At 45.2% G+C, this 25,059-nt stretch overlaps 1 protein-coding gene across 1 annotated transcript in view; it reads right to left on the minus strand.

Annotated features, from left to right (window-relative positions):
• Window positions 1-7,327: 7,327 nt before the first annotated feature.
• Window positions 7,328-25,059, minus strand: part of LOC125947680 (serine/arginine repetitive matrix protein 1-like) — a 45,117-nt gene continuing 27,385 nt past the window's right edge. The window contains exons 5-8 of the mRNA XM_049672897.1: window positions 24,563-24,806; window positions 13,185-13,381; window positions 11,587-11,784; window positions 7,328-7,368 (exon numbers count right to left, since the gene is read on the minus strand). Coding sequence (XP_049528854.1) covers window positions 7,328-7,368; window positions 11,587-11,784; window positions 13,185-13,381; window positions 24,563-24,806 — 680 coding nt within the window. The remainder of the gene's footprint in view (window positions 7,369-11,586; window positions 11,785-13,184; window positions 13,382-24,562; window positions 24,807-25,059) is intronic.

Here is a 25,059-nt window from a genome sequence, read left to right on the forward strand (position 1 = left end):
ACTTTCCATGCGCGCGCAATGGCTTAAAAGTCGACAGCATGCATGCAGGCAGCTACAGCGAGGAATCGCGCTGGATGTGACCACGCACAGGCGTTCACGGTCGGCGAAAGCAATCAGCCGAAATTACTCAGTTTGTTTGCCGTGCGCGTCTTTCATCACGAAATCTGTTCTGTGTCGCCCCGTTACGCCGTAGATAGTGATTAAACTCAGTCAAAAACACGTCATACGTGTACGGCATGTGTACGTGACAAGTGAAAAGTTGTTGGCTCTAACGCAAAGTTCGATCGGCGAAATTGTTTCCATTAGCAGAGCGGGAAAGCTGTTTTATTCCGAAGACCCGCGTGCTCCGACGGGCGCAGCATTAGCAATTTAGCACGAGAGCGTTATGCGCGGAAAAGCTTTCTTTTTAATTTGAATATGCTAAAGACCCATTCCAGCCTAGGGCAGACGGCCATAGGAGTGTTAGAATAGATCTCGGTTAGATTGTTGGGCGGGATCAAACAGATGATGCATGTTAACATAAAACAACAACACTAATTAGAAAAATTGTAGAAGCAGTATATCGAACTATGCGCTACCTATAACGAGACCATGTGCAAAAGGTATACGAATAAAGTAAAAAAAATAATGAAAGAAAAAGTTCAGCACAACAACGCACGTAATACTCTAAAGACCCATATCTACATGAATGAATAAATATGTCATTTATTGACAAGATGGCTTATTAGCCTAAGTAGGGAAGAGGATCGCGAGAGCATAGATAAATCAACGATAATTACAGTACACGTTGAGAAACTAACGTATGCTAAATAAAACAAAAAACAAAGTAGAAAATAATTAAACCAGCCCACGAAGCTCGGTTCTATGTAGGAAAGCCTTGTGCAAAAGGAACATCCAAATATGGTGAAAAAAAAATAAAATGAAAAAAAATGAAGTACACACTGGCCGCATGAAGGAGACATGCAAAATAATCGTGTAGATTAACCGTATAGGTTAATAAGCGCTTTAGTTTTGCTAAGAATTCGTCGTGATCTAGAGCGGATACGATTCCATTTGGTTACATGTTCCGTTCATTCTCACAGGTGGTAGGATATCACTGTTCTCGATAGCCGGCTTCTTCAGACCAGTAAAGCTCTTCATTGCGTTCTTCTTACTAATCCAAGTAAACACTGGTGCTTGCTTTTTACTTAGTGTCACGTTGCTCTTTGCCGTTGATGCAGCGTTTTCTCGCAACGTATTAATGCCAGTTTGTTGTAAAGCGTCACTAAACCAGGCGCCCGTTACGGCGTAGAAATCTTACATCTAAAAGTAATATCTTTATGGTTTCTCAAGCACAACGATAAGTTCGATCACCAAAGGTGCGTTTAGGGTCGAGAAAGATGTACAGAATCGAAATGGCGAACTGAGCGACTCGTCGTGTACTCATTGTTAGGAAAAGCGTGAATAGATCGAGACGACCGAAGCAAACAGTACAAGCGTTGAAAAGCGCTTGTGCTGTATTCATCTATCGTCTTTGTCCTTTAGAACATTTCTTAAGAAAAAAGATACATAGTATAGAAGCGTTCTGACGTGTTCGTACATTTGGAAACGTCAATGAGCGTTTCAGTCATCTAAATACAGCAACTCCTGTGACGATGATGATGGACGATAAAAAATTGTGCAGAACCTATGTAAAGCGAAGCTTCGTGCAAGAAGGTAATGAAATACTATAAATTGACCATTCATTTCTGCAACATTGACGCAAAGGAAACTGGCTCATGCATGTGTTCTGGCGCATCACTGCGCATGCGTGTGGTGGTGGTGCTGTCTAACGTCATCTAACGTCGGCAAACAGGCTTTGCTGTACATCGGATTTTTTTCTCTCATCGTTAACTTGCCATAGAGCAATTATGTTCACATACTTATAGCTTCTGTGATTGTTCCTAATACGTTCAAACTTGGTATACCTATGATATAAATATGAGGTTGAGTAGTCGAAAGCACTTTCCCTAACCTTAGTTTGTGCGTCATGAAGTCTGTCTATATTATTTACTTAAGTGACTGTTTATTGTTGGTCGAAATTGATTGAGGTTTATGGCTGTGTTTGCGTCAGAAAAGGATTAGGTTGCAGAATCGCGTAAGAGGGCGACATAGCAATCATGCTCGTGAAGCGGTTGGTGGAATTGAGACAAGCTGCTAGAAAGGTACCCCAACTACAAATGGCGCAATACAGACCATGCCAAGTTACGCCAATAATACATCTGATCACTCATTGTGCGATCTTTACCTTGTCCCAAAGTTTATTTGTTGTGTTTGAAAGCTATGCCGCAGAGTTAGTTGTGGAAGGATACCGGGATTGTATAGCTATATTTAGGAATAACGGCAAAATGCGAATTATTCACTTGAAAAGAGAGACCTTATGCACTCCATGCTATTTACTCGTATTCCGTCCGGTGACCTTTTTTTTAATGTTTAGGCCCGTTCTGATTACTTCACCTACATAAGCGACTCCTTAGGTCGAGAAGCTGAGTAGCATGCAGTCACATTATTTTGTCGCCTTACCACTACACATGTAAAATTTGCGGTAATGTTGCAGCCGTAAAGGTCAACCCAGACCCGGAAATACTGCCAACGCTGAAAAATATCTTCACTTTTTTGGCATGAAAGAGTAAAAATGTAAGCAGACGTTGGCGTATGCACGGACATGTTCCAAAACTTATAGCAGATATTGACATTCTACAGAAATAAACCGTACATTCTTTTTTCAGATTTCTGCCGGGATTCTTGGTAGCGTTCGGAAAGTTATAACAGCAGAAAGTTGAGTTAGTTGGTAGCAATTCGCTGTAAAGAAAAAGTTAGGCATGCAGCACGCCCAGCTTTTTTTCTAAGCATTCGTATTCTCATCTACCATCCGTGAGAGCTGCTCTCCTTGAAGGGGAGGCTGGCGCGTATGCACAGTTCCGGAACTAGCTTTTGGGACTGCGGACGCAGGTTATGTGCCACGTAGTCAATAACATGTTGATTCGTCATGGCAAAAACTAAGTGAGACATCTGAGAGACTTTAGACGTATGGAAAGGTGAAAAAAAAAAAGTAGTCATGAGGGAAATTATCTTGTACGAACTTCCTGAAGCAGTTCTACATTTGTAAAGTATTTTGTCGCCGTTTTGATTCATTCTGTTAGAAAACCTCCCTAAATATTTCAAGAAATAAAAAGCAAACTTTCTTTACAAATTTAAGAACCATGACGTGCAATACAACACACCAATGGAAGACAACAGAAGTCAGACAAACGGTGCTAACTGTAACAATTGTCCCGCATGCGACGCATTCCTTTGGTCTTGTGTAATGCGTTCATCGTTGAACAATATTCTTCAGCAACTTGCCAAAATATGCTTTTCTGAAATTCGTTACTGAATTCCCCAACGAAACGTCAGTACCAGTGCGTGCGACGTCACGAATTGGTTTATTCTCGTATTGAGGTCATTTCAGATTCGTATAAGTTCTCAAAGCATACTAGGTTGAGCTATTGGTTCCTTCAGAATTATTCGTTCGTGCAAGTGCTATCCAAATCCATGACGTCTTGACTAACCACTGAGAGGGAACTTCAGGGAGTGCCACCAGCCCCCTGACTTCGCTCTTACGTGTTTTCCTGCCGCTCTAACTCTTCTCTCATGTAAGCAGATACTTTTTTTTTTCATTTCGTAAAGCGTAATTGTGCTAATGCAGCTTAAGTTAAAGTATGTTTTATACTACCGGTAGCAGTAAAAATTGTTCACCTGGGATGTGAAATGTAATCAAAGATATTATTTCTTATAACCAACATCTTGAAAATCTTGCTTAGAAGTGGGTCAATTCGAGCAGTACAGCCTGGAAGCCACCACCAAAAGGAGACCGGAAGGATGCATTGAAATTGAGAGCCAAAGGAAAGAAGAATATCTGTGGGTCCTTTCTCTGTTATAACGAGATAAAAAAACGATATGCCCCGTAATAAAAAATGCATCTTAACTTGAAACCCATGCTTGACTTGACCTAAATGATGCCTGGCGGTAAGTCGCCAAGGACGCTCAGTGCATTTCCTTCGGCGCGTTCCCGACAGGCATCATTTACATCAAGTCAAGCATAAGTTTCAAGTTAAGATGCATTTATGGATACACGGTATGCTTAAGGAAGTCTTCTTCGAAATTAAAAAAAAGAGAGACAGAAAACTCGGTAATATTAGTTTAATTTCTAAACATACAAGGGTTCATAGAGTAGCTTTTTTTTCGTTTTTGTTTGTTCCGCCATGATGGACACTCAAATGGAACTACTACAGGGATGGTGGCGTTTGTTATCATGCCAAGAAGCGCAGAGTAGCTACTAAAAAAAGGCTGGCACAGAATTGCTCATCTTTGGGCTCACATGCACTTTAGCACTTAGTTGAGAGGACAGATAATTCTGTTCTGGATACCGACCAATACATACATGGGTAGGCTATGCAAGACATCTCAGATGCTTTTCACAGGCAGCATTTTTGGATCGTTGCGAATGAGAGGGTTACCAGGGCGGTCCTCCCTGTCGTCTTGCATCCTTAAAAGCTCGGATCATGTGTCACGTGTTATAGGACACATGTAGTGTGTAGAGGTTGCGTCTCTGAGCAACAAAAAATGCAGATGCAGCACATCACCGTCATCAACTATAATGCGCAAACTGGATAAAATCCTATGTTATGCAAGTGTTTACACTCACAAAGTGGCACCAACATTATTGTTTGCTTGATTTACATCAATATACTAAATTTTATTGGGTAAATTAGTACCCTTTTATCCCCCACTGCTCATGCCTTTGCCAAAAGTGATGCAAAGCTTTTTTTTAATTCTGTTTTTCTGAGACCTCACAATTTTACCTGCCACATTATTCAACATAAGTTATGTTCATACTAATTTTCACACCTACACAGTTACATTTAAAAGGTTCATGACTTCAATCTTTGTTGTGAGTCGTTCCCGTCACTTCTTGGTATGAGAGTATTCGTTTTAGGGCCTACGGTTGTATTTTGAAAAGTTGCAGAGCGTGCTGAGAAACAGCCAATGAAGTTGTTACCGTGACGTTGTTCTTCACGTGATTTTTTTTTTTCAGGTCCTGAAGAAACTCCGCGAACCAAAGAAAATGACGTGAAGGCGCTCTTGCACGTATGGCTGACAGAGTTCTTAATTGTCTTTCGAAAGAACGCAGTCCACACGCCAGTCGCAAATAAGCCGATAAGTGTGTTTGCATTTTGCATTTGTGTTCAGCGCAGGCCCATCTTTCATCATTAAGGGACGAGGCGGATTTCGATCTTCAAAAAGAAGGTGCGGAAGTACGATGGACGCGATGGCAACTCGCTTTTCTTCTTTAGCGATGTGCATGCAGGCTCAGTTATTTCAAACTGTGATTTATAGTGTTGCCCTCCAGGCGCGCGACAGCACAGTTACGTCATTTCTTATGCTTCGTGGGCTTTCTTCAGTTGTATTTTGCTCAATAGGTACTGCATAAAAGGTGTTTTTTTTTTTACTGCGAAGCTGTATATGGCTAGGTTCCTACCAAAAGTGCGTGAGCCGACAGGGTGGGTAGAAAGAAGTCGCGTCGACAAAATTAAATCCCCAGTAACCTGCTGCGCGCCGGCGGTGGTTCGTGGCTATGGAGTGGATGGCGGAGTAATCAAACGTCATTGTGTATCCACCAGCGTCCGTGCCTCGTTTTCTTGTGACGTCGACATCGCTCTAGCGACGTTATCAGCAGTTGTAACTTTGGCCTTGATACGGCTAGGACGCGCGCAGTTCGTACTGAAGAAGAAGAACGTGTATGGAAAGAGCGCCGGCTGGAGCAACAGCGTGAAGGAGTGCAAAGGCGACGGGAAGCCGCTATAGCCGAACGCGTGTCGTCCGATGGATCCGTAAGGTCGGACAGCCGCTCTGTGACGGACGAAGAACAGCAGCGTGCCCGTGAGGATTGCCTTCGCGAACACAAGCGGCAGCTGTGGGCGCGAAAGCATCAGCAACCAACTGCACTATGTAACAGTGACCACAAAGGAATGGTTAGTTACCATGGTGACAAAGTAAAGAGGATATAAAAGACGATAACAACAACAAAGTTATGTGTATGTGTCTTTATTCAATCAATATAGCATTAACCATATATAACTCACTATAGTTATCAACAAGTACAGCTTTACTTCACTTCCATCTTCACATAGTGGAAGGGCTCTGAATTTTTTTCCAGCCCGATAGAGAGCCAGTGAGACATGGAAAAAGTGCCGCGCAACAGAAAGCTCGATCGCGAATTTTTCAAGATGATCTACAATTCTCTTTGACTTATTTGCTCTGAATGTAAAGATCAGAAGTTGTTTATTTAGTAATAACTAATTATTTAATTTGGCGAAATAGAAAAAGTAGTCCGACTTGCTCCAAGCGATGGCAAACAACATTACCTTGTCTCTGTTCGGCTAAGTGGTACTTCCATATATTTAATATTTGGCCTAAATTACGTGCGACGCATGGTACATGTATACACATGGTGCTTCCAGTAGTCAGTGCAAGTTGTGACATTCAAGGTGGCAAAATCATTGTCAAGAAACGGGCTCACCGTCTTGTTGTCGCTGCACACGCGAGCACGTGGTCCACTTTATTAATGCGAAGCTCTCGTTTCTTGCCTCTCCGCAATTTGGTCTGTGATCAGCATCGGCTGTATCACCACGTAGAAGCTGTCGCTACTCTAGCCATCACGCTGTCATAGGTGCGATCACTATTTCCAAAATTTTCGCCACTCAGTACTGTACGCGTCGGCTTACAGGTATACGGACTACCTTTCTGGCGCTGTGACAATGGTGATCTTTATTTTCGATTGGTGCCAGGAAAATTCGACGCATTCGATGTCGAGCCTCGTGAACATGAGTATCACCGAACGTAATCGCTCGATAATACCATTACCGAATGATACTTACCACCGCTCTGAAAGGTATGCCAAAATGGCTGATGACGACTTCGGGCAGGTTACGGGATGCGTTGATCGCGAAAATCTGTAGCGCGTTTCTAAATGTAATCGGCCGTTTTTTTCCTGCCTAGTGAAAAAATTACTTACAGCGATTTACATTGTTCTGGGCCTAAGTACTTTTGAAGATAAGGTCCTCTTTGGTGACTTCACATGGGTTTGGCCTAAGTGGGATCTGGGTATCTATGTGGCCGCTTGGTTTCACGCCTCCAGAGCATCGTGGCGAGTGGTAAAAGGCATCAGAATGTAGGTCCCAACAAGAGAAGAAGTGGGAATAAGTAGCGGAGTTCGAAAAATTCACGTTACGGACGTAATTAGTGCCAATATAGTTGAATATTAACCTCATTGCATCATATACCGCACTATCTCTGTGATGGGGCCACCTGGTGTGTTGGTCAAAAAAACAAAAAACAAGACAAAGGTGTGTAAACCGAAGCCGATGCCAAAGAATACAACGTCGACGCACACCATTGCAACTTTTTTTTTAAATATAGCGTGATCGTCGACCGCACGGCCAGTCAGCGGACTTCTAGCGGCGAGAGGCACTCCTGAAGCGAACAGTTCAGCAGAATGCATTGGAGCAGGAATTCGTCTTGCACAGCCACGCATAAAGTCGCCAATCTCGGCGCCCCACGCTGCTACAAGGCTGCTGACACGCCGTGCAGTGGACGCTTTCGGGTTATTGTTAAACAATTGCAACTGTGTACATCCACGTAAAAAAAAGGAAATGAAAAAAAAACGACATTAATAAATGGAATCGAGCATCCAGGAAAAAAATTTAAGGTCTGACAATGGTACGAAGAAAATAATAAAAATAATGCAAAAATGGCGCGCAATAATGGCACATTGCACCATCTTTAGTGCATCAATTGGTGGACATGCATTTATTTTTGTAAACATTGTCACGCCATAGCCGCAATTAAATTTTGGTCTTATTTTGTGTTTCTGATATGTTGGAAGTCCCAAAGGGCTACGTAAGCAGGACCCACACTTTCTTTTTTTTCATTCTAAAGCCGCCATCATTTACGAGATCCTGGTAATATAACGTTTTCAGAGGCCGCGTTTCCAGCGCGTATGCTTATCTATACAATACAACCTGAACCTCAGCTACTTTTGTAATTGGCAAAAATCTTCGAACTGCATCGAACTGCGTATATGTGGCTGCTATGGGCATACGAATGATACGCCTAAGTACATAGTTTTGGAAGGAATTTATCCGCAGTCTTTCATGACATTGCCTCGGATATATTTGTCTGAATTTTTCGTACACCTCTGACTGCATAGATCGGGCAGGTAGAGTGCCAGCAATGGAGTTTGTATGGCTAGTTCATATGCACATAATTAGACCTGGCGCCCCAATAAAATTGACTGTTAGTTTGTACGTAAACTTTATCCTGTTCACAGACTACAGCGTTGCAGGAGCTGTGGATGACAGTACAGTAGCATAAGGTCCCTGGGTGTTCAAAAATCATCGAAATGCCTCTAGCTCGCCGCCGTGCTGCGCGATTGGACGATAAATCAGTGCGCCCCCTTGTGTGGGCCAATAGCAGCTAGCAAGCAACGCGCGCCGCGCACGCAATCGATAACCCTCTCGCCTACCTAATCAGTAAACGTCTATACAAGCTTCCAAAAACGTAAAGGTACACAGACCGGCATGTGGCGACCTGCCCTTTCTCCGTTCTTGGACTCTTCTCGGTTTGTTCGCACAAAGGGAAAGAAAAAGCTAGGAGTGGACGGCTCTCAAAGAGACGCCGATCCTGCGGATTTCCCGCCAATGTCACATAGCTGCCTCATATAACGCGGCACATCAGGCACGGGCGATTTAAGTCCTTTTCTTTCGGCACAAGCAACAAGATGCTGCCGGCAATTGTCGCTACTTTTTTAACAACCAGGAGTTGTACAGTAGCAAAGCTGGTAGCGACACCTGACGTTTTGTTCAACTACAATGCGCTTGAAGAATGTTTCGCGTGAGTGTTCTAGCCGTGGAAAAACGTTGATAATGATAACGTTGATAATGTCAGTACCAAAATTTACACACGCGGTCACGTAGAATGTGGTAGGTCGCTGCGGCTTTGTGCGTTGTTCGATTAAACTGTGCCTCGCAAAATTTTGCAACCAGCATTGATAATGCAGCAAACCTATCCGGAAAGCCGCCGTTCCGCCGACGCTAACACGTTTAAGGACAACATTAAACTCTTTATTGACACGGAAGCCACTAAAGTAGGTTAGAGCGACGCGTGGTACAGTTTTCCGGCCGAGCTGTCGCCTAATGTGCGGCTGGTAACTTGCGCAGACCCTTGCTGGGTTTTGGTTATCTTGTAGGGCTGTTTGCTAAACGTTGTTAGCAGCCGGAATTGCATAACGAGCAGGCATTCAAGTTGAATAATCACTAGGTCTCGTAATGAAGTAGTTGATAATGAGAAGTTACTCAAAATTGACTCTTGAGTAACGAGTAGCCGCTGCGCTGTCTCAAGTGCACGACAGAACAAGTGAGTCACCACATGGTTTCAAGCCAAAGAGAGACAATACTAATGGAGATGAAATTCTGCAGTAGGCTTTCAGTATTCGGCAAAATTCTGAAACTGCCTCTCATACAGAATTTCGGCTTTCTTATAGTGGTGTTTCCTAAACGTTGTTAGCAGCACCAATGCATAACGAGCAGGCGTTCAAGCTGTATAATCACTAGCTTTCGTATGAGAGCTAGTGATTATACACATCAAACTATGTTTTCAACTGCAAAAATGTATGAATTTCGCATATTGTGTCATGATATCATAAACAGTTGCAATCTAGCATACGTACAGTTTAGATACAGTTTAGATGCAGGTTAGATTAAATAACTGAAATTGGGCTGTCGTCATGTCAAACTGCAATATTCGATCGTTTGTTAAATATATAGAAGAAACGATTTATATCACTATACTAATGTCTTTCAAGTACGAAAATAAATGTATTTCGCATAATTTAATACGATATCATAAACATACTTACAATCTAGCATATGTGGCTCAGGAAAATTTGTCAACATGGTCAGAGGACGCTGGACGTCCCGACCAAGATAACGAACAGGTATTCAGATATTAAAGAAATTCAAATAACAATATAGTAATATCACATGATCTGGGCTACCGACAGTAACTGGACCCTGCTACCGATATATATATATATATATATATATATATATATATATATATATATATATATAGTTGGCAGTGCGGACAGGCTCCGCGGCAACAAGCGGCAGTGTCTTGAGTCTTTGGCGTCTGCATGACATGACTAATGCTTGTCCATAATCCAGCATCAGTTTAGGATAGTATTTCGAATTCATGGCGAGGCTTTAGTGGTCCTTACTCACGCTGATGCTGTTCCTGATGTGGATCAACTATGGTTAGTGTGGACGTTCCAGTGACAGCCTTAGACTAGGTGACCCCTGCATTGCAGATTCTTTCCTTTCGCGAAACGGGCTATAGGCGCCATTTAGCACGGACGCGAGAAAGGTTCCATTACAGTGCACAATAATTGTAGCAGAAGGGGCAGAAGAATCATGACACACTGTTATTGGTGCATAATAATAGGCACGTACTATAATGCAAGTTTATCATACAGGTTACCACGCACAAGGAAGTCACGTACAAGGAACCTAAATGTTTCGGCACAATCCACTTATTGTCTCCAATTTTCTTGAAAAAATAAATAGCTTATGAATAATCTATGCTGTCATCATTGCCGTTTAATAAAAATACCTAAGAAAGTGAAAAAATACGTAAGGTTCTGACTTGAAAAACCATCCTAGCTTTGACTGAAAACAATCATAAGCACGAGTAAAACATTGTATTATATTATAAAACAGAAAAGTAACTCCCACACACCGACACAATTTCAGTCCTTGTAGTTCGCACGGTTATCTAAATGCACATGCATATATGTAATTATAAAGCACTGATAATTCAGTCGCTCAATGAGGTACGATACAGGTACTCAAATATTCGGATCTCGAGTGGTCTCGGTGAGATTTTTCAGAAAAACATATTGTTTCGCTAGAATCTTATTCAGGTGAAATATTGCCGGAGGATCCGTTCTTCCCTGATACTTAAATGCCTTTTCAAAAAACCTAGGTCGCGTGTTGCCAACCGGGATGGACGGCACCCAATATTCCCCCAGAGTAACCGCACTTCGTTCCGCTACAGAGGTGGCAACCTCTAGGAAGTTGTCTGTAGTGAAAGTCGCCTGTCGCGCTGGCCACGTCTCGGTGGCGTAATACGAACGCGGCTGCGCAAAGCGCGCAAGCAGGTCTTGCAGAGCCGAATGAGTCATTGCCAGCTTACTAGGTGCCCTTTCAAGCTTATCTTGTGGAGCAAATGGAGAAGCCGTATTTCTCGTGGATCGCTTCTCAACCACATCGGTGTCGAGAAAACTCCCGAAGTCAATGGCTTTAAAAGATTCCTCTTCATCATTGGAGTCAGCCTGCTCAGCGTCGTCATCAAAATTTAGAAATCTTCGTATGGCATCGTCGGTGGAAGTGAACATCCCAGTAGCGTCAGTTATAGTTAGATTGCAGACAATGGACGCATTGCCGCGCGTGGTGGCGTTTAACGTGTCACCGGTTGTCTCCACGTACTCGTCGATTTGATCGGTCTGCGCTTCGTTAATGAATGGTTCGTCAGTCACTTCGTGATGGACGTCGAAGATGCTTCGGCCAGATGCGCTGTCTTCTAATGGAAGTCCTAGTTCGCTGCCATCGTCGATGAGGGATAGGTTGACGCTTGCTAGGTTATCCGGTTTGAAGATACCCAGGCTACCTGCAGTGTAATTCGAGATGTTTTAGTGTTCACGAAAGTGTTGAAAAGCACTATAACCTGGCTAGTGCGCCACTGAGACTTGGTGCAAGGCTTGTAACGGGAGCCATGTTTATCCTGGGAATAAGTGTGGGTAGAAAGCTTGTTGAGCAATACGTTTCTACGGATATGATTCTAAAACAGTTTAGATTAAATAACTGAAATTGGGCGTCGTCATGTCAAATTCTCATATTCGAACTTTTATATATATATACAAGACACGACTTCTATCACTATACTAATGTCTTTCACGTATTTCGCATATTTTATCATGATATCATAAACAGACTTACAATCTAGCATACGTGGCTCAGGAAAATTTATCAACATTGTCAGAGGACGTTCGACGTCCCGAGCAAGATAACGAGCAGGTATTAATATGTTAAAGAAATTCAAATATTAAAATAGTAAAATTACATGATCTAGGCTACGGACAGTAACTGCGCCCTGCTACCGATTTATGTAGTTGGCTGTATATTTTATTGCTTCGTTGCACTGTTGTATGCATTCATTTATAACAAATGTTATTCACTATCTTTCTGTTATCACTATTTCACCATCTCATGCACAGAGAAAGAAGTTTGAAGCACATACAAAAATAAAAAGTAGATAAATGTCCTCGGAGTGCTATCATTTGCCTCACTGTTATGTTTTATTAACCTAAATTCTCTAAGAAAACAAGCCACCTAACAATGCCTCTGAATCCTGGGAACACAGAAGTTTTTATAAGGATACCATTCGATCACATAATTATGAATGCATAGCATTTTACTTTTTTTTCAAGAAGATGTATCTCCTTCACAATTCTGCTACTTATATGAATCAAGAGAGGTCACAAGTTCAATACAGGCTGCAGCGGCCGCATTTGCATGGGAGGGAAATGCAAAAACGCTCCCATACTTATAGGATTAGGTGCACTTAACGAACCACAGGTGGTCCAAGTTATGCGACTTATAATCAGATCGTGGTTTATAATTTAATTTGTATTATTTATTATGTGCCACGCAAGAGTTCGGAAGTATTATGCACATAGTGCGGGCATGCTTATAGCGGTGAACCCTATAGCAAAGGGGATTCACGCCAACGGGTAGCAAAATACGATCACCTCTAGACCTTAGTTTAGAGCATCTATATTTCCACACATATTTCAGGCACTGTTGATGTTGACCGCGCACGCCTACATCAGAAAATTCGTACAATGTAAAGGCCTCGTATGTAGAACGAGCCTTGTCTCGTGTTTCGTTGATCCGTGCTATTGAAATTTTGCCGTCTCCACCGACAGATTGAGTTTTTGTCACGGGAGTGCTGGAGGCGCAACGCTTCGCTATAGACATCAATCGTGTCCCGCAGCGCGAGGTCCTCACAAAGAAAATTGGAGAACCTCCTGGGCGAGACGGTGTAAGCGACGTTCCCGATGATGACGCACGCCAGGAACACAATGAGCAGCAGCAGGCAGCAATGTCGGGCATATCGAGCCGAAGCTCCCCCGTACGCCGTCTCCGGGGCTCCCTCCTCTCCGTCCTCCTCCTCCTCTTGGTCCGAACTGCTACCCCCACCAGACCTGAACAGATACCAAGGGAAGACCCATGCCACCCGGGCCAATGTAAAGGTAAAATTTACCTTCACTCAAACAAGGTTCACTATTCCTCGTCATTTTGACACGAAGAATTCTTGAGGAGTTCACCACAGTTTGTTGAAACGTGTATCTGGCCTCTCATGAAACAAAGAAAAAGAACGCTGAGAGGTGCCACTGACGGCAACTTCCCTAATATCTACCCACTGACATTTTGATTTTGAATAAAAGGCGTGCACGTACGAATCACCCGTGTCGGTTGGTTAAAATATGAGTATTCACTTCAGCATACGTATTTACGTACACATATACAGCTAGACTTGGAATAGTGCAAGGGTTCATTCGAGTTGCCCGCAGTACGATATAATTGCGCTCGCTCCGCCCTAGGCGCTTGCGAATTTCTGAGACACACATACCCAGCGCACTGAATATGTGCCCCATATATATATATATATATATATATATATATATATATATATATATATATATATATTGTAAAGGCGTTTATTAAACGCAAGCGTTAGGGCTGACCGTTCGATCAGTTCAGGGAACCGAGAGCGCGAGCGACGTAGCCCGAGCGATGCGCTGGAGAGACTGACCCACTAGACAGCGCTGGTAACGATGCCCCACTGCATCGTCCATCTTCTTCACTACAATTACCCCGCGGACGAAAAAGGGAGCCGTCCGGCGACCTAACAGTTCGTCACTATTAGGGGATCATAATACGGCTTGAGGCGCTCGACGTTGACAATGTCGCGTCCGCGACGGCGCATGTCGGAAGATGGTTCAACGGGCTCAATCACATAGTTGACGGGTGATGTACGCTCGACGATGCGGTAGGGGCCTCCATACTTAGGCATTAACTTGGAGGACAGACCAGGTGCAGCGGAAGGAATTGAGAGCCACACAAGCGCTCCAGGAAGAAAGGTGGGCGCAGAGGTGGTGTCACCGCGAGTTTTCTTCTGGCGCTCTTGGTCATTGGAGGTAAAAGCCCGGGCGAGGTCCCGGCACTCTTCGGCATGTCTCACCGTATCAGAAATGGGCTCACATTCAGATGCGTCGGGCCGGTATGGTAGCATTGTGTCGATGGTGTGCGATGGGTGCCGGCCATACAATAAGAAATATGGCGAAAAACCAGTAGTGCTCTGCGTAGCGGTATTGTACGCGTAGGTGACGAAGGGCAGAATGGCGTCCCAGTTTGTGTGGTCGGAGGAAACGTACATTGAGAGCATGTCGCCGAGCGTACGGTTGAACCGTTCCGTGAGTCCATTGGTTTGAGGATGGTACGCCGTTGTTGTGCGATGAACAACGTGGCACTCTTTGAGAATAGCTTCAACTACTTCGGAGAGGAAGACACGTCCGCGGTCACTGAGCAGCTCCTGGGGTGGCCCATGACGTAGGATGAATCGACGAAGCAGGAAGGAGGCAACGTCACGCGCTGTAGCTGCCGGAAGCGCCGCAGTTTCAGCGTATCGCGTAAGGTGGTCAACCGCCACAATGGCCCAGCGGTTTCCAGCCGATGTCATGGGAAGGGGCCCGTACAAATCTATACCGACGCGCCCAAAGGGCCGGGTGGGGCAAGGTAAAGGTTGCAGCCCAGCTGGAGAGAGGCGAGGTGAAGATTTCCGGCGCTGGCAATCGGGACAAGAGCGTACGAACTTTTGAACGTAGCTGTACATCCCTCGCCAGTAGTACCGCTGTTGAAGGCGCTGGTAAGTCTTGAAAACGCCAGAGTGGGCACACTGGGGATCGGCGTGGAAAGCTGCGCATATTTCGGAACGCAGGCTGCGAGGCACTACTAACAACCACTGGCGGCCGTCGGAGCTGTAATTGCGCCGGTGAAGCAGGTCGTCGCGAATGGCGAAATGGTGAGCTTGACGGCGCAACGCGCAGGTTGTTGACCTGGTTGATGGATCAGAGAGCCAGCCTATAAGCGACGCAATCCAGGGGTCCTTGCGCTGCTCGGAAGCGATGGTGCGAAGGTCGATGGAAGACACAGTCAACTGAGATATATTGTTGTCAGCCAAGGGAGAGCGCGAGAGGGCATCGGCGTCCGAGGGCTGTCGTCCGCTGCGGTAGAGTACGCGGATGTCGTAGTCTTGCAGGCGAAGTGCCCAACGTGCAAGACGGCCGGACGGATCTTTCAATGATGCCAGCCAACATAGTGCGTGGTGGTCCGTGATGACATCAAATGGGCGGCCATACAAATATGGCCGGAACTTAGTAAGAGCCCAGATGATCGCGAGACATTCTTTTTCTGTCACGGTGTAATTGCTCTCGGCTTTCGTAAGTGTTCGGCTGGCATAAGCGACGATATACTCAGGGAACCCTTGCTTGCGTTGCGCGAGGACAGCGCCAAGGCCAACACCGCTGGCATCTGTGTGGACCTCCGTAGGGGCCGTCGGGTCGTAGTGGCGCAAAATTGGCGGGGAAGTCAGCAAACGACGAAGGCTCGTGAACGCCTCGTCGCACTCTGATGACCACGAGGTGAGGAGCCCGTTGCTCCCTAGGAGTTTCGTCAGGGGCGATATGATGGCGGCGAAATTCCGAATGAAGCGTCTGAAGTATGAGCATAGACCGATAAAACTGCGCAATTCTTTGATGGACGTTGGCTTGGGGAATTCGGCAACGGCGCGAAGTTTGTCGGGGTCGGGGAGAATTCCGTCCTTGGATACGACATAGCCAAGTATCGTGAGTTGCCGTGCAGCAAATCGGCACTTCTTGATGTTTAATTGTAGGCCGGCGTTCGATAAACACGTCAAAACACGCCGGAGGCGTTCGAGGTGCGTGGGGAAGTCGGGCGCGAAAACTACAATGTCGTCAAGATAGCATAAACATGTGTGCCACTTTAAGCCTCGCAGAACTGTGTCCATCATGCGCTCGAATGTCGCGGGCGCATTACAGAGTCCAAAAGGCATGACGTTAAACTCGTACAAGCCGTCGGGCGTGATAAAGGCTGTTTTCGGTCGATCGACTTCTTCCATAGGCACTTGCCAATACCCGGAGCGCAAATCCAGAGATGAAAAGAACTCGGCTCCTTGCAGGCAGTCAATTGCGTCGTCTATGCGTGGCAGGGGATAGACGTCCTTGCGAGTGATCTTGTTCAGCCGGCGATAATCGACGCAAAACCTTACGGAGCCGTCCTTCTTTGTAACAAGTACGACAGGAGAAGCCCATGGACTTTTCGAGGGTCGAATTACTTCGCGCCGAAGCATGTCGTCGACTTGCTCGTTAATCACACGACGTTCGCTGGCTGATACGCGATACGGGCGTTGTCGCAATGGTGGGTGAGAGCCAGTGTCGATGTGGTGCGTTACAGTTGAAGTCCGACCCAAGGAAGCTTGCCCCACGTCGAAAGAGGAACGAAATTCTTCCAAGAGGGACAGCAGCTGGGAACGCTGGGCCGCTGTAAGGGTTCCAGCGATGGAAGAACCAAATACATCTCTGGGCAATGCGTCAGATGTAGAAACAGCACTGAGGGTACGGTAGGTGGCGCAATTCGGGTAGTCGGTCACGTCGATAACTTGCACGTCGTCGATGGCTTCCACGGTACCAACACATTCTCCTCGGAGCAGCATGACAGGGTATGGGCACGGGTTACAAACGAAAATTGTGCTAGTGCCATTGTTGATGTCCACGGTCGCAAACGGTAGCAACAGGCCCTTCCGTGCGAGGAAACGGCCAGACGGTGAAAGTAATGCAATGGCGTCCGAGAGGCCACTGCAGTACATAGACACGATCATTGAGGCGTTGGGGGCAACCTGAGTGTCGGCTTCGACAATCAGTTTCCTGGGAAGCGGCGGAGCGTCAGTGGGCGTCAAATCTAGCAGCGGCGATAGTTCTATTTCGGCTCGAGCGCAATCAATAACGGCATTGTGGCGCGAGAGAAAATCCCAGCCGAGGATGACATCGTGAGAGCAGGAGGAAAGGATCAAGAATTCTATAGCGGAGACAACGTCCTGAATTTCTACACGAGCAGTGCAAGACGCCAAGGGTCGAATATGCTGAGCACTGGCTGTGCGAAGGGATAGTCCGGACAGGGGCGTCGTGACTTTCCGAAGTAAGCGGCAAAGTGTAGCGTCCATAACACATACGGCTGCGCCTGTGTCGACGAGTGCAGACGCGCGGACACCGTCGACAAACACGTCTATCACATTGGAAGGGCTGCAATGAGGACTTGTGTACTTCGACGTTAACGCAGCCCTTGCCTCGTGGACTGCGACTGTCAGTTTTCCTCATCCCGAGGGGCGGCACGAGGCCGCATCGGCGATAACGAGCGCCGGCGAGGAGATGAGGAACGGCGGGTGTTCGGCGGCGGGCGGTATGTCGGTGACACACAAGAAGGGGGGTCGTAAGATGGACGGGGCGAACGGTTTGGCATGGAGGATGCGACGCTGGGCGGCTGCACACGATTACAGAAACGAGCCACGTGACCGGCGTAGCCGCAGGCAAAGCATATAGGCCGGTTGTCAGACGTACGCCACCGGTTCGCTGTGGCTGGTCCCGCCCACGTCGGAGCACGCCCTGTATGGAACGGCTGGTGATATGACTGTATAGCGGGCTGCGCTGGTGGCCGAGCCACGACGTCGGCATAAGTGAGTGGCACAGGCGCAGAGAGTGGGTGGGGCCTCGCGACGACGTCAGCGTAGCTGAGCGGTGCTGGTGCCAGAGACTGTTGGGGTGGAGCCACGACCTCGGTGTAGCTCAGTGGCACAGGCGCAGGAACATGGTGGCGTTGGTTGGGCAATACGTCGGCGATTTCTTGCTCGATGGCGCGGCGGAGCGGAGGCACGATAGTCGAAGCGGGCTGTGGCACATGCGGCGGCTGAGCGAAGGGTACCAAGGAGAGTTGGCGCGCTACTTCCTCCCGAATGAATGCTTTCATTTCCGCAAGCACTGTGGTCTGGTCGAAGGTGGTAGCCAGACCAGCGATGTGTTCGTCGCGTGAGGAAGACCGACGAGTCAAGGAGCGCTGCCTGCGTAGCTCCTCGTAACTTTGGCATAACGTAACAATCTCTGTGACGGATTGTGGGTTCTTGGCGAGTAGCATGTTGAAAGCGGCGTCCTCGATTCCCTTCATAACGTTTCTGATTCGATCTGATTCCGACATCGTCGCGTCCACGCGTACGTAGACGTGCACGTACGTAGACGCGCACGTACGTACGCTCGTACGTGGACAGCCAGTCCTCCACGTCGTTGTCGTCTGTGCCGCTGAAAACAGGAGGATCCTTGTGGCGAGGGAGACCAGAGCACACGACGGAGGGTGTAGGAGGCGTTTGCTGGGTCGTCGGCTGAGATTCGTCCCGAGACATGGTTGAAGAGAGGGTACGGGATCGGAGCTCCAGGATGCGTTGGAGCGTAGCACTCTCCACCACTTGTAAAGGCGTTTATTAAACGCAAGCGTTAGGGCTGACCGTTCGATCAGTTCAGGGAACCGAGAGCGCGAGCGACGTAGTCCGAGCGATGCGCTGGAGAGACTGACCCACTAGACAGCGCTGGTAACGATGCCCCACTGCATCGTCCATCTTCTTCACTACAATATATATATATATCAAAACGCAACCATAGGATACACACATCACAAAATCATTACCCCTTCACTGCAGTTCACTTACACGATTGATAACAATTCACTGGCAAACCAAGCTTGCTTGACGTAGATGTCAACTGGAGTTGAGTTGTACGACCGCAGTTGTACCAAGTGCTCTCGAAATAGCGACGCCTTTTCTTAGTTGGCGAAAACGTCCTTTAGATTTTTATTTCTCTTTGAAAAAAAGGCTACCCAACGAAGTTCAAATTGTTCAAACTACGTTTACGAAAGCGGTAATAAGCCTTACACGAGTTTTTGAGTGTGTTGAAGGGTTCAAAGAGTTGCAACGTGCGTTAAAGGTCATCATTCTCTTTCGGTCGGCCTTCAAGAAGTCGTACCTACGAGAGTGTCAAAAAGGTTCAATAAAAAAAGAACGAGAGGCCTTGCTACACAACTGACAAGAATTCAGAGGCTGCAGATATGAGTTTAGGCTCTTGTGAGTGGATTTCAAATTTTGAGCGTGGATTTGCGCATGAGCCGCGTTGTCACAGTCTTTAGCTCACCCTTGCTCCCAGACAACAAAAATCAAATCAAAGAAAGCTTGCTTGATTTTGTGACAGGATTTAAAAATTCGCATTGAAAGTTATTTGAAACGAAACGGCCCGCGTTCCTTACGCACCTCATTTATCGCAGTGTGCTCCGTGCGATTAGTGTGATTTTTAATGAAGAAAATTCAACAAAATTCAACAACGTGAAGACAACTTCGAAGAGACCGCTCAACAGCATGAAGCTTGAGAAACTTCAGACTTGATCTAAAGTTGGTAGTAAAAGCTACACAAGTATATTCACTCCACTGGAGAACATTTTGAAGGAAACAAGGTAATTATTTCCCAGATGAAATAATCTTGTTCTCTATTGGAGACAGTCGGGCTTTTTTTTTCATCCCCCCTCGTACATATATAACCAAACCTCGGCAAACACTGCCAAATACTTTTTTCACAGCTTCAGCCGCAGCCAAAGAACATGCCTGGTATTTGCATAGGTGATGGCCAAAAGAGGCATCGTATGCACTACCATACGATTACAAGTCGTTAAATTGTACTGAAGAAGCGTCGAAAGAACGTGGTTTCATACAACATAATTCTTAGAACATGATTGACACAACGATTCTTAGATCTTTTGACACGTTACCTTAGATATTCCGTATTGAACTGTGTTCAGACAGCTGATCACATTTGTTAGCGTTATTATGAAGCAGAGAAGAAAATCGAAGAAGCCACAGAACAATTTAGTTCGGAGATTTGCTCATCCCGTCAAATTTTACAGTTAGCAACATTAATCAGTGCATCAAGGTTGCATTACATAGCACCATTGTACTCATCGTTGTCTTTTCTGAAATTTATGCGTTTACTTTTCCTTGCAGAGAGTGTCGATAGTCACTGTTCATGACACAGCATAAAAGATTAGTTCTTGTACCAGCATACAAAAAACATATTGAACACTTTTTTCTGTTCACAGTGCTGCATATACAATATAGAAAACGGGGTGGAGGTGACACTAAACTGTTGTAACTAAACAAGGCGTTGTAAGTGGTCGGCCTTTCTTGTTGAAATTACTGTGGGGCTGGTAGTCACACCTTCACAGTTTTTTTACGGAATATATGTGTAGTTTGTATCTCCTTGATAATGGCGCCACCTGGAAGGTGAACCCACGAGTGATAACGTCACTGTTACCAGATTTCAAGCACCGTTCTTACAACTTAAAGCTATGAAAACTTCGGAAAAGTGGTGCCTTGGTAATAAAAGCAAATTTCCACAGAGGTCTTTCTGCAAAGAAGCCAACGGTCCGGCTACTGGAAACTCGGCATATACAAATCAACGCTCGCTTTCAAGTGTGACAACGAAACTGTGCTACCGCTTGAAAGACGGGATGCCCAGATTTGGGCAAAATGCGGTCGTAAACTAAGCTTGCACAAAGTTACATAAGATCAAGCTTTAGAGACCTTACACGCAGTCAACATCACGCCTAGAAAACGTGTTTGTTATGCGTGACTAATTGTCACGCATATTGGAGGCGTGCAAAAGTACTATTAGTTCCTTGCACATACCTGCCATAACCACTTTCCTTCGGTGGTTTCTGATGAGATCAGACCTAGATTCAAATATTTGAGTTAAAATAGTGTGGCCGATAGTGGCACTCGATAGTAAACGAAGCGGTGGGCAGCATGGCTATAGGACTAGCACAAATTGAATTTTAAACATGAAGTAGGTGAACGCCCTAATGGAGAAACAAGGAATGAAATAGATTTCATACTCTCTGCCGATCCAAGCATAGTGCAGGATATAGAAGTGTTAGGTAAGGTAAAGTGCGGTGACGATAGGTTAGTGAAGTCTAGGATTTCTCTCAATTTGAAGAGAGAAAGAGTGAAATTAGTCAAGAGGAAACAGGCCAACCTAGAGGCAGTAAGGGTAAAAGCAGACTACTTCAGGCTGGGGGCTCGCAAACAAATATGCAGCTTTAGAAAAGGAAGATAAAGACAACATAGAGGTAATGAATGAAACCGTAACTAGGTTGATCTCAGAAGCAGCAATATATAGAAGCGGGAGGTGAAGCACCAAGGCAAACAGTAGGTAAGCTCTCCCAAGAAACAAAGGACCTAATAAAGAAACGACAAAACATAAAAATGTCCAACTCAAGAGATCAGATAGAATTCGCTGAACTGTCAAAACTGATCAACAAGAAGAAAGTAAGGGATTTTTGAAATATAACGTGGGAAAGATTCAGGAAGCCGTAAAATACGAACGCAGCATTAAATCAGTAAAAAGAAAGCTTGGCATAGGACAAGGCTAGATGTATGCACTGAAAGATAAGCATTGTAATATCATCAGCAATTTTGATGATATAGCAAAAGCAGTGGAAGAATTCTATACTGACCTGTATGGTGCCCAAAACAGCGAAGCTACTTTCATTCGAAATAGTGATGAATCGCATACAGAGGCTCCTTCTATAACTAGCGATGAAGTTATAAGGGCCTTGAAAGACATGACCAGGGGAAAAGCTGCTAGAGAAGATGTAATAACAGTCGATTTAATAATTGATGGAGCAGATATCATGCTCGAAAAGCTTGCGGCCCTTTATACGCAATGCCTCACAAATTCAAGTGTACCAGAGAGCTGGAAGAACGCCAACATTATACTATTTCATAAGAAGGGAGACGTTAAATAATTGAAGAATTATAGACCCATTAGCTTGCTTTCAGTGTGTATAAAATATTCACCAAGATAATTTCCAATAGAATCAGGGCAACACTTCACTTCAGCCAACCAAGAGAACAGGCTGGCTTCAGGTAAGGATATTCTACGATTGATCATATCCATGTCATCAATCAGGTTATCGAGAAATCTACGGAGTACAATCAACTTCTCTATATAGCTTTCATAGATTATGAAAACGCATTTGATTCAGTAGAGATACCAGCAGTCATAGAGGCATTGCGTAATCAAGGGGTACAGGAGGCATACGTGAATATCTTAGCAAACATCTACAAGCTACCTTGGTTCTCCACAAGAAAAGTAGAAAGTTACCTATCAAGAAAGGGGTCAGGCAAGGAGATACGATCTCTCCAATGCTATTCACTGCATTCGTAGAAGTACTCAAGCTCTTAGACTGGGAAGGCTTAGGAGTGAGGATCAACGGCGAATATCTCAGTAACCTTCGGTTTGCAGATGACATTGTCCTATTCAGCAACAATGGAGATGAATTACAACAAATGATTGAGGACCTTAATAGAGAAAGTGTAAGAATTGGGTTGAAGATGAATATGCAGAAGACAAAGATAATGTTCAATAGCCTGGCAAAGGAACTAAATTCAGGATCGCCTGTCAGGTTCTAGAGTCTGTAAAGGAGTACGTTTATCTAGGTCAATTACTCACAGGGGACCCTGATCATGAGAAAGAAATTTACAGGAGAATAAAATTAGGTTGGAGTGCATACGGCAGGCATGGCCAAATCATGAATGGGAGCTTACCAATGTCGTTGAAAAGAAAAGTGTACAATCATTGCATTCTACCGGTGCTAACATATGGGGCAGAAACTTGGAGGTTAACAAAGAAGCTCGAGAACAAGTTATGGACCGCACAAAGAGCGATGGAACGAAATATCTTAGGAGTAACGTTAAGAGACAGGAAGAGAGCGGTGTGGATCAGAGAACAAACGGGGATAGCCGATATTCTAGTTGACATTGAAGCGAAAGAAATGGAGCTGGGCAGGCCATGTAATGCGTAGGATGGATAACCGGTGGACCATTAGGTTTACAGAATGGATACCAGGAGAAGGGAAACGCCGTCGAGGTCGGCAGAAAACCAGATGGGATGATGTAGGAAATTTGCAGGCGCAAGTTGGAATACGCTAGCGCAAGACAGTGGTAATTGGAGATCGCAGGGAGAGGCCTTCGTCCTGCAGTGGACATAAAAAAAAGCTGATGATGATGATTGTGAGGTGCACGCCCTATTCAAACGTCACATAGTCATATAGTCGGGTCGCATCACGTTAGGATTACGTCGAAATTAGCAGAAAGCGCACGCACACAAACACACACACACACACACCAGATAAGATAAGGTAACTGCAGTCAGGGATACCCGTTGCATGGCGACTTCGATTAGCTGCCGTCGAGACACAGTGAAAGGCGACGTCTGTAAAAGTGCATGTATTTTAGAGATCTCAAACGCAACGAGGGAACTCGCGTTGTCACGTAACCGCTGCATCACGCAATATGCGTATCAGTGTGGATTTCGCGACGTCAGTCTACTGCGCGTTTTTCTATTTTCTTTAGTGTGGACGGACCTTACATTCGGAAAAGTGAACTTTTGCCTTCTCTTACCTCGGATCAAAGGTGAAGCTGAAACTTCAAATGGAATTTGTTCATGAAGGACGCATAATTTTTTGCCTCAGATTTTGTAGGTAGGAGTCACTGAGAATTCTGCTGCAGGACACGTGGCATGTTCAGAAGTGTAGAACGACTCCCTAGTCTTATACAGCATAAATTATTGAGCACATCACACTCCGCTTTACATATATTGCGATTGACAACTTTTTTTTATATACAATTGGAAGCACGAAAGTCTGTTCCAGTTTATTTATTACGGCTTAATTTCAGAAATAGAGTTGTTTCAAGCAATGGAGCTAAACCAAGCTCTATATGGCTAATTTTGAAGCTGTACCGCGCCATCGGAAACTACTGCGATTAAGCCAAACTGCATCAAGGTGCGCTGAACTTTGGTTGCTCAATTCCTAAGGTCTTTAATGAAGAAAGCAGAAAAGCTTAAATCTGTGAAATATATATATATATTTCGGTGAGAGCTGAACGTGAATAAAAGTGGCTCAAACTTTTTGTGTTCCGTCTCTTTTTGTACTTGTCTAGTGCAGTAGGAAATTGAGTCTGACGCTGTATTCGAAATTTCAGAACGCCCCATCCTCTGAAGCTTTGTGGCAGACGCAGTTACTATGTACTATTCGAAAAAAAAAATCGCGAGAAGTGCCTGGCAATCTCTAAAGCACTCCGCCATTCTGTATGCTGTCTGGTTTGTTTGAAACTTGCTTTATAAGCGTCAGTTCCCTCGGGGAGTAGGTGTACTCACGTGGGCGATTTATTGCCAAGGGATGAGTCCGAAGACCCCAGGGAAATAACCTCGTCGGCTCCCTGTTTGCTGACTGCCTTGTGCTGACGAGCTCGCTCCTCTTTCGTCGCCTTGTTCTCGGCGGACTCGGCAGGTTTCTTGTCATCCTTCTCCGCATTGTGCTTCTTCTTTTCTTTTTTCTTGCCATGGTTTGTCGCAATTTCTTGGATAATACCTTGCATCACCGGCTCACCCTCGGCGATAGCTGCGTAACCATTATAACTTTGTTAGCGCCCAGAAATTATATAAAGGTAGTGTCTAAATATTATTGGCACGAAAGGAACATGTAGTATGATTATTTAGGAAGATAATATACTTAAGGAACGGCTTAAGCTGCTTTAGCCCGATGTACAGTTTTCCGAAATGTGATGACTTGAATTTTGCTCGCACTTCTCGATTTCATAATCTGTGCCCAGCCCAGCATTGCGTAGAACGTACACGTGTTAAATAAATTAAAG

Source organism: Dermacentor silvarum, chromosome 8 (genome assembly GCF_013339745.2).
Source record: "Dermacentor silvarum isolate Dsil-2018 chromosome 8, BIME_Dsil_1.4, whole genome shotgun sequence".
NCBI lineage: Eukaryota > Metazoa > Arthropoda > Arachnida > Ixodida > Ixodidae > Dermacentor > Dermacentor silvarum.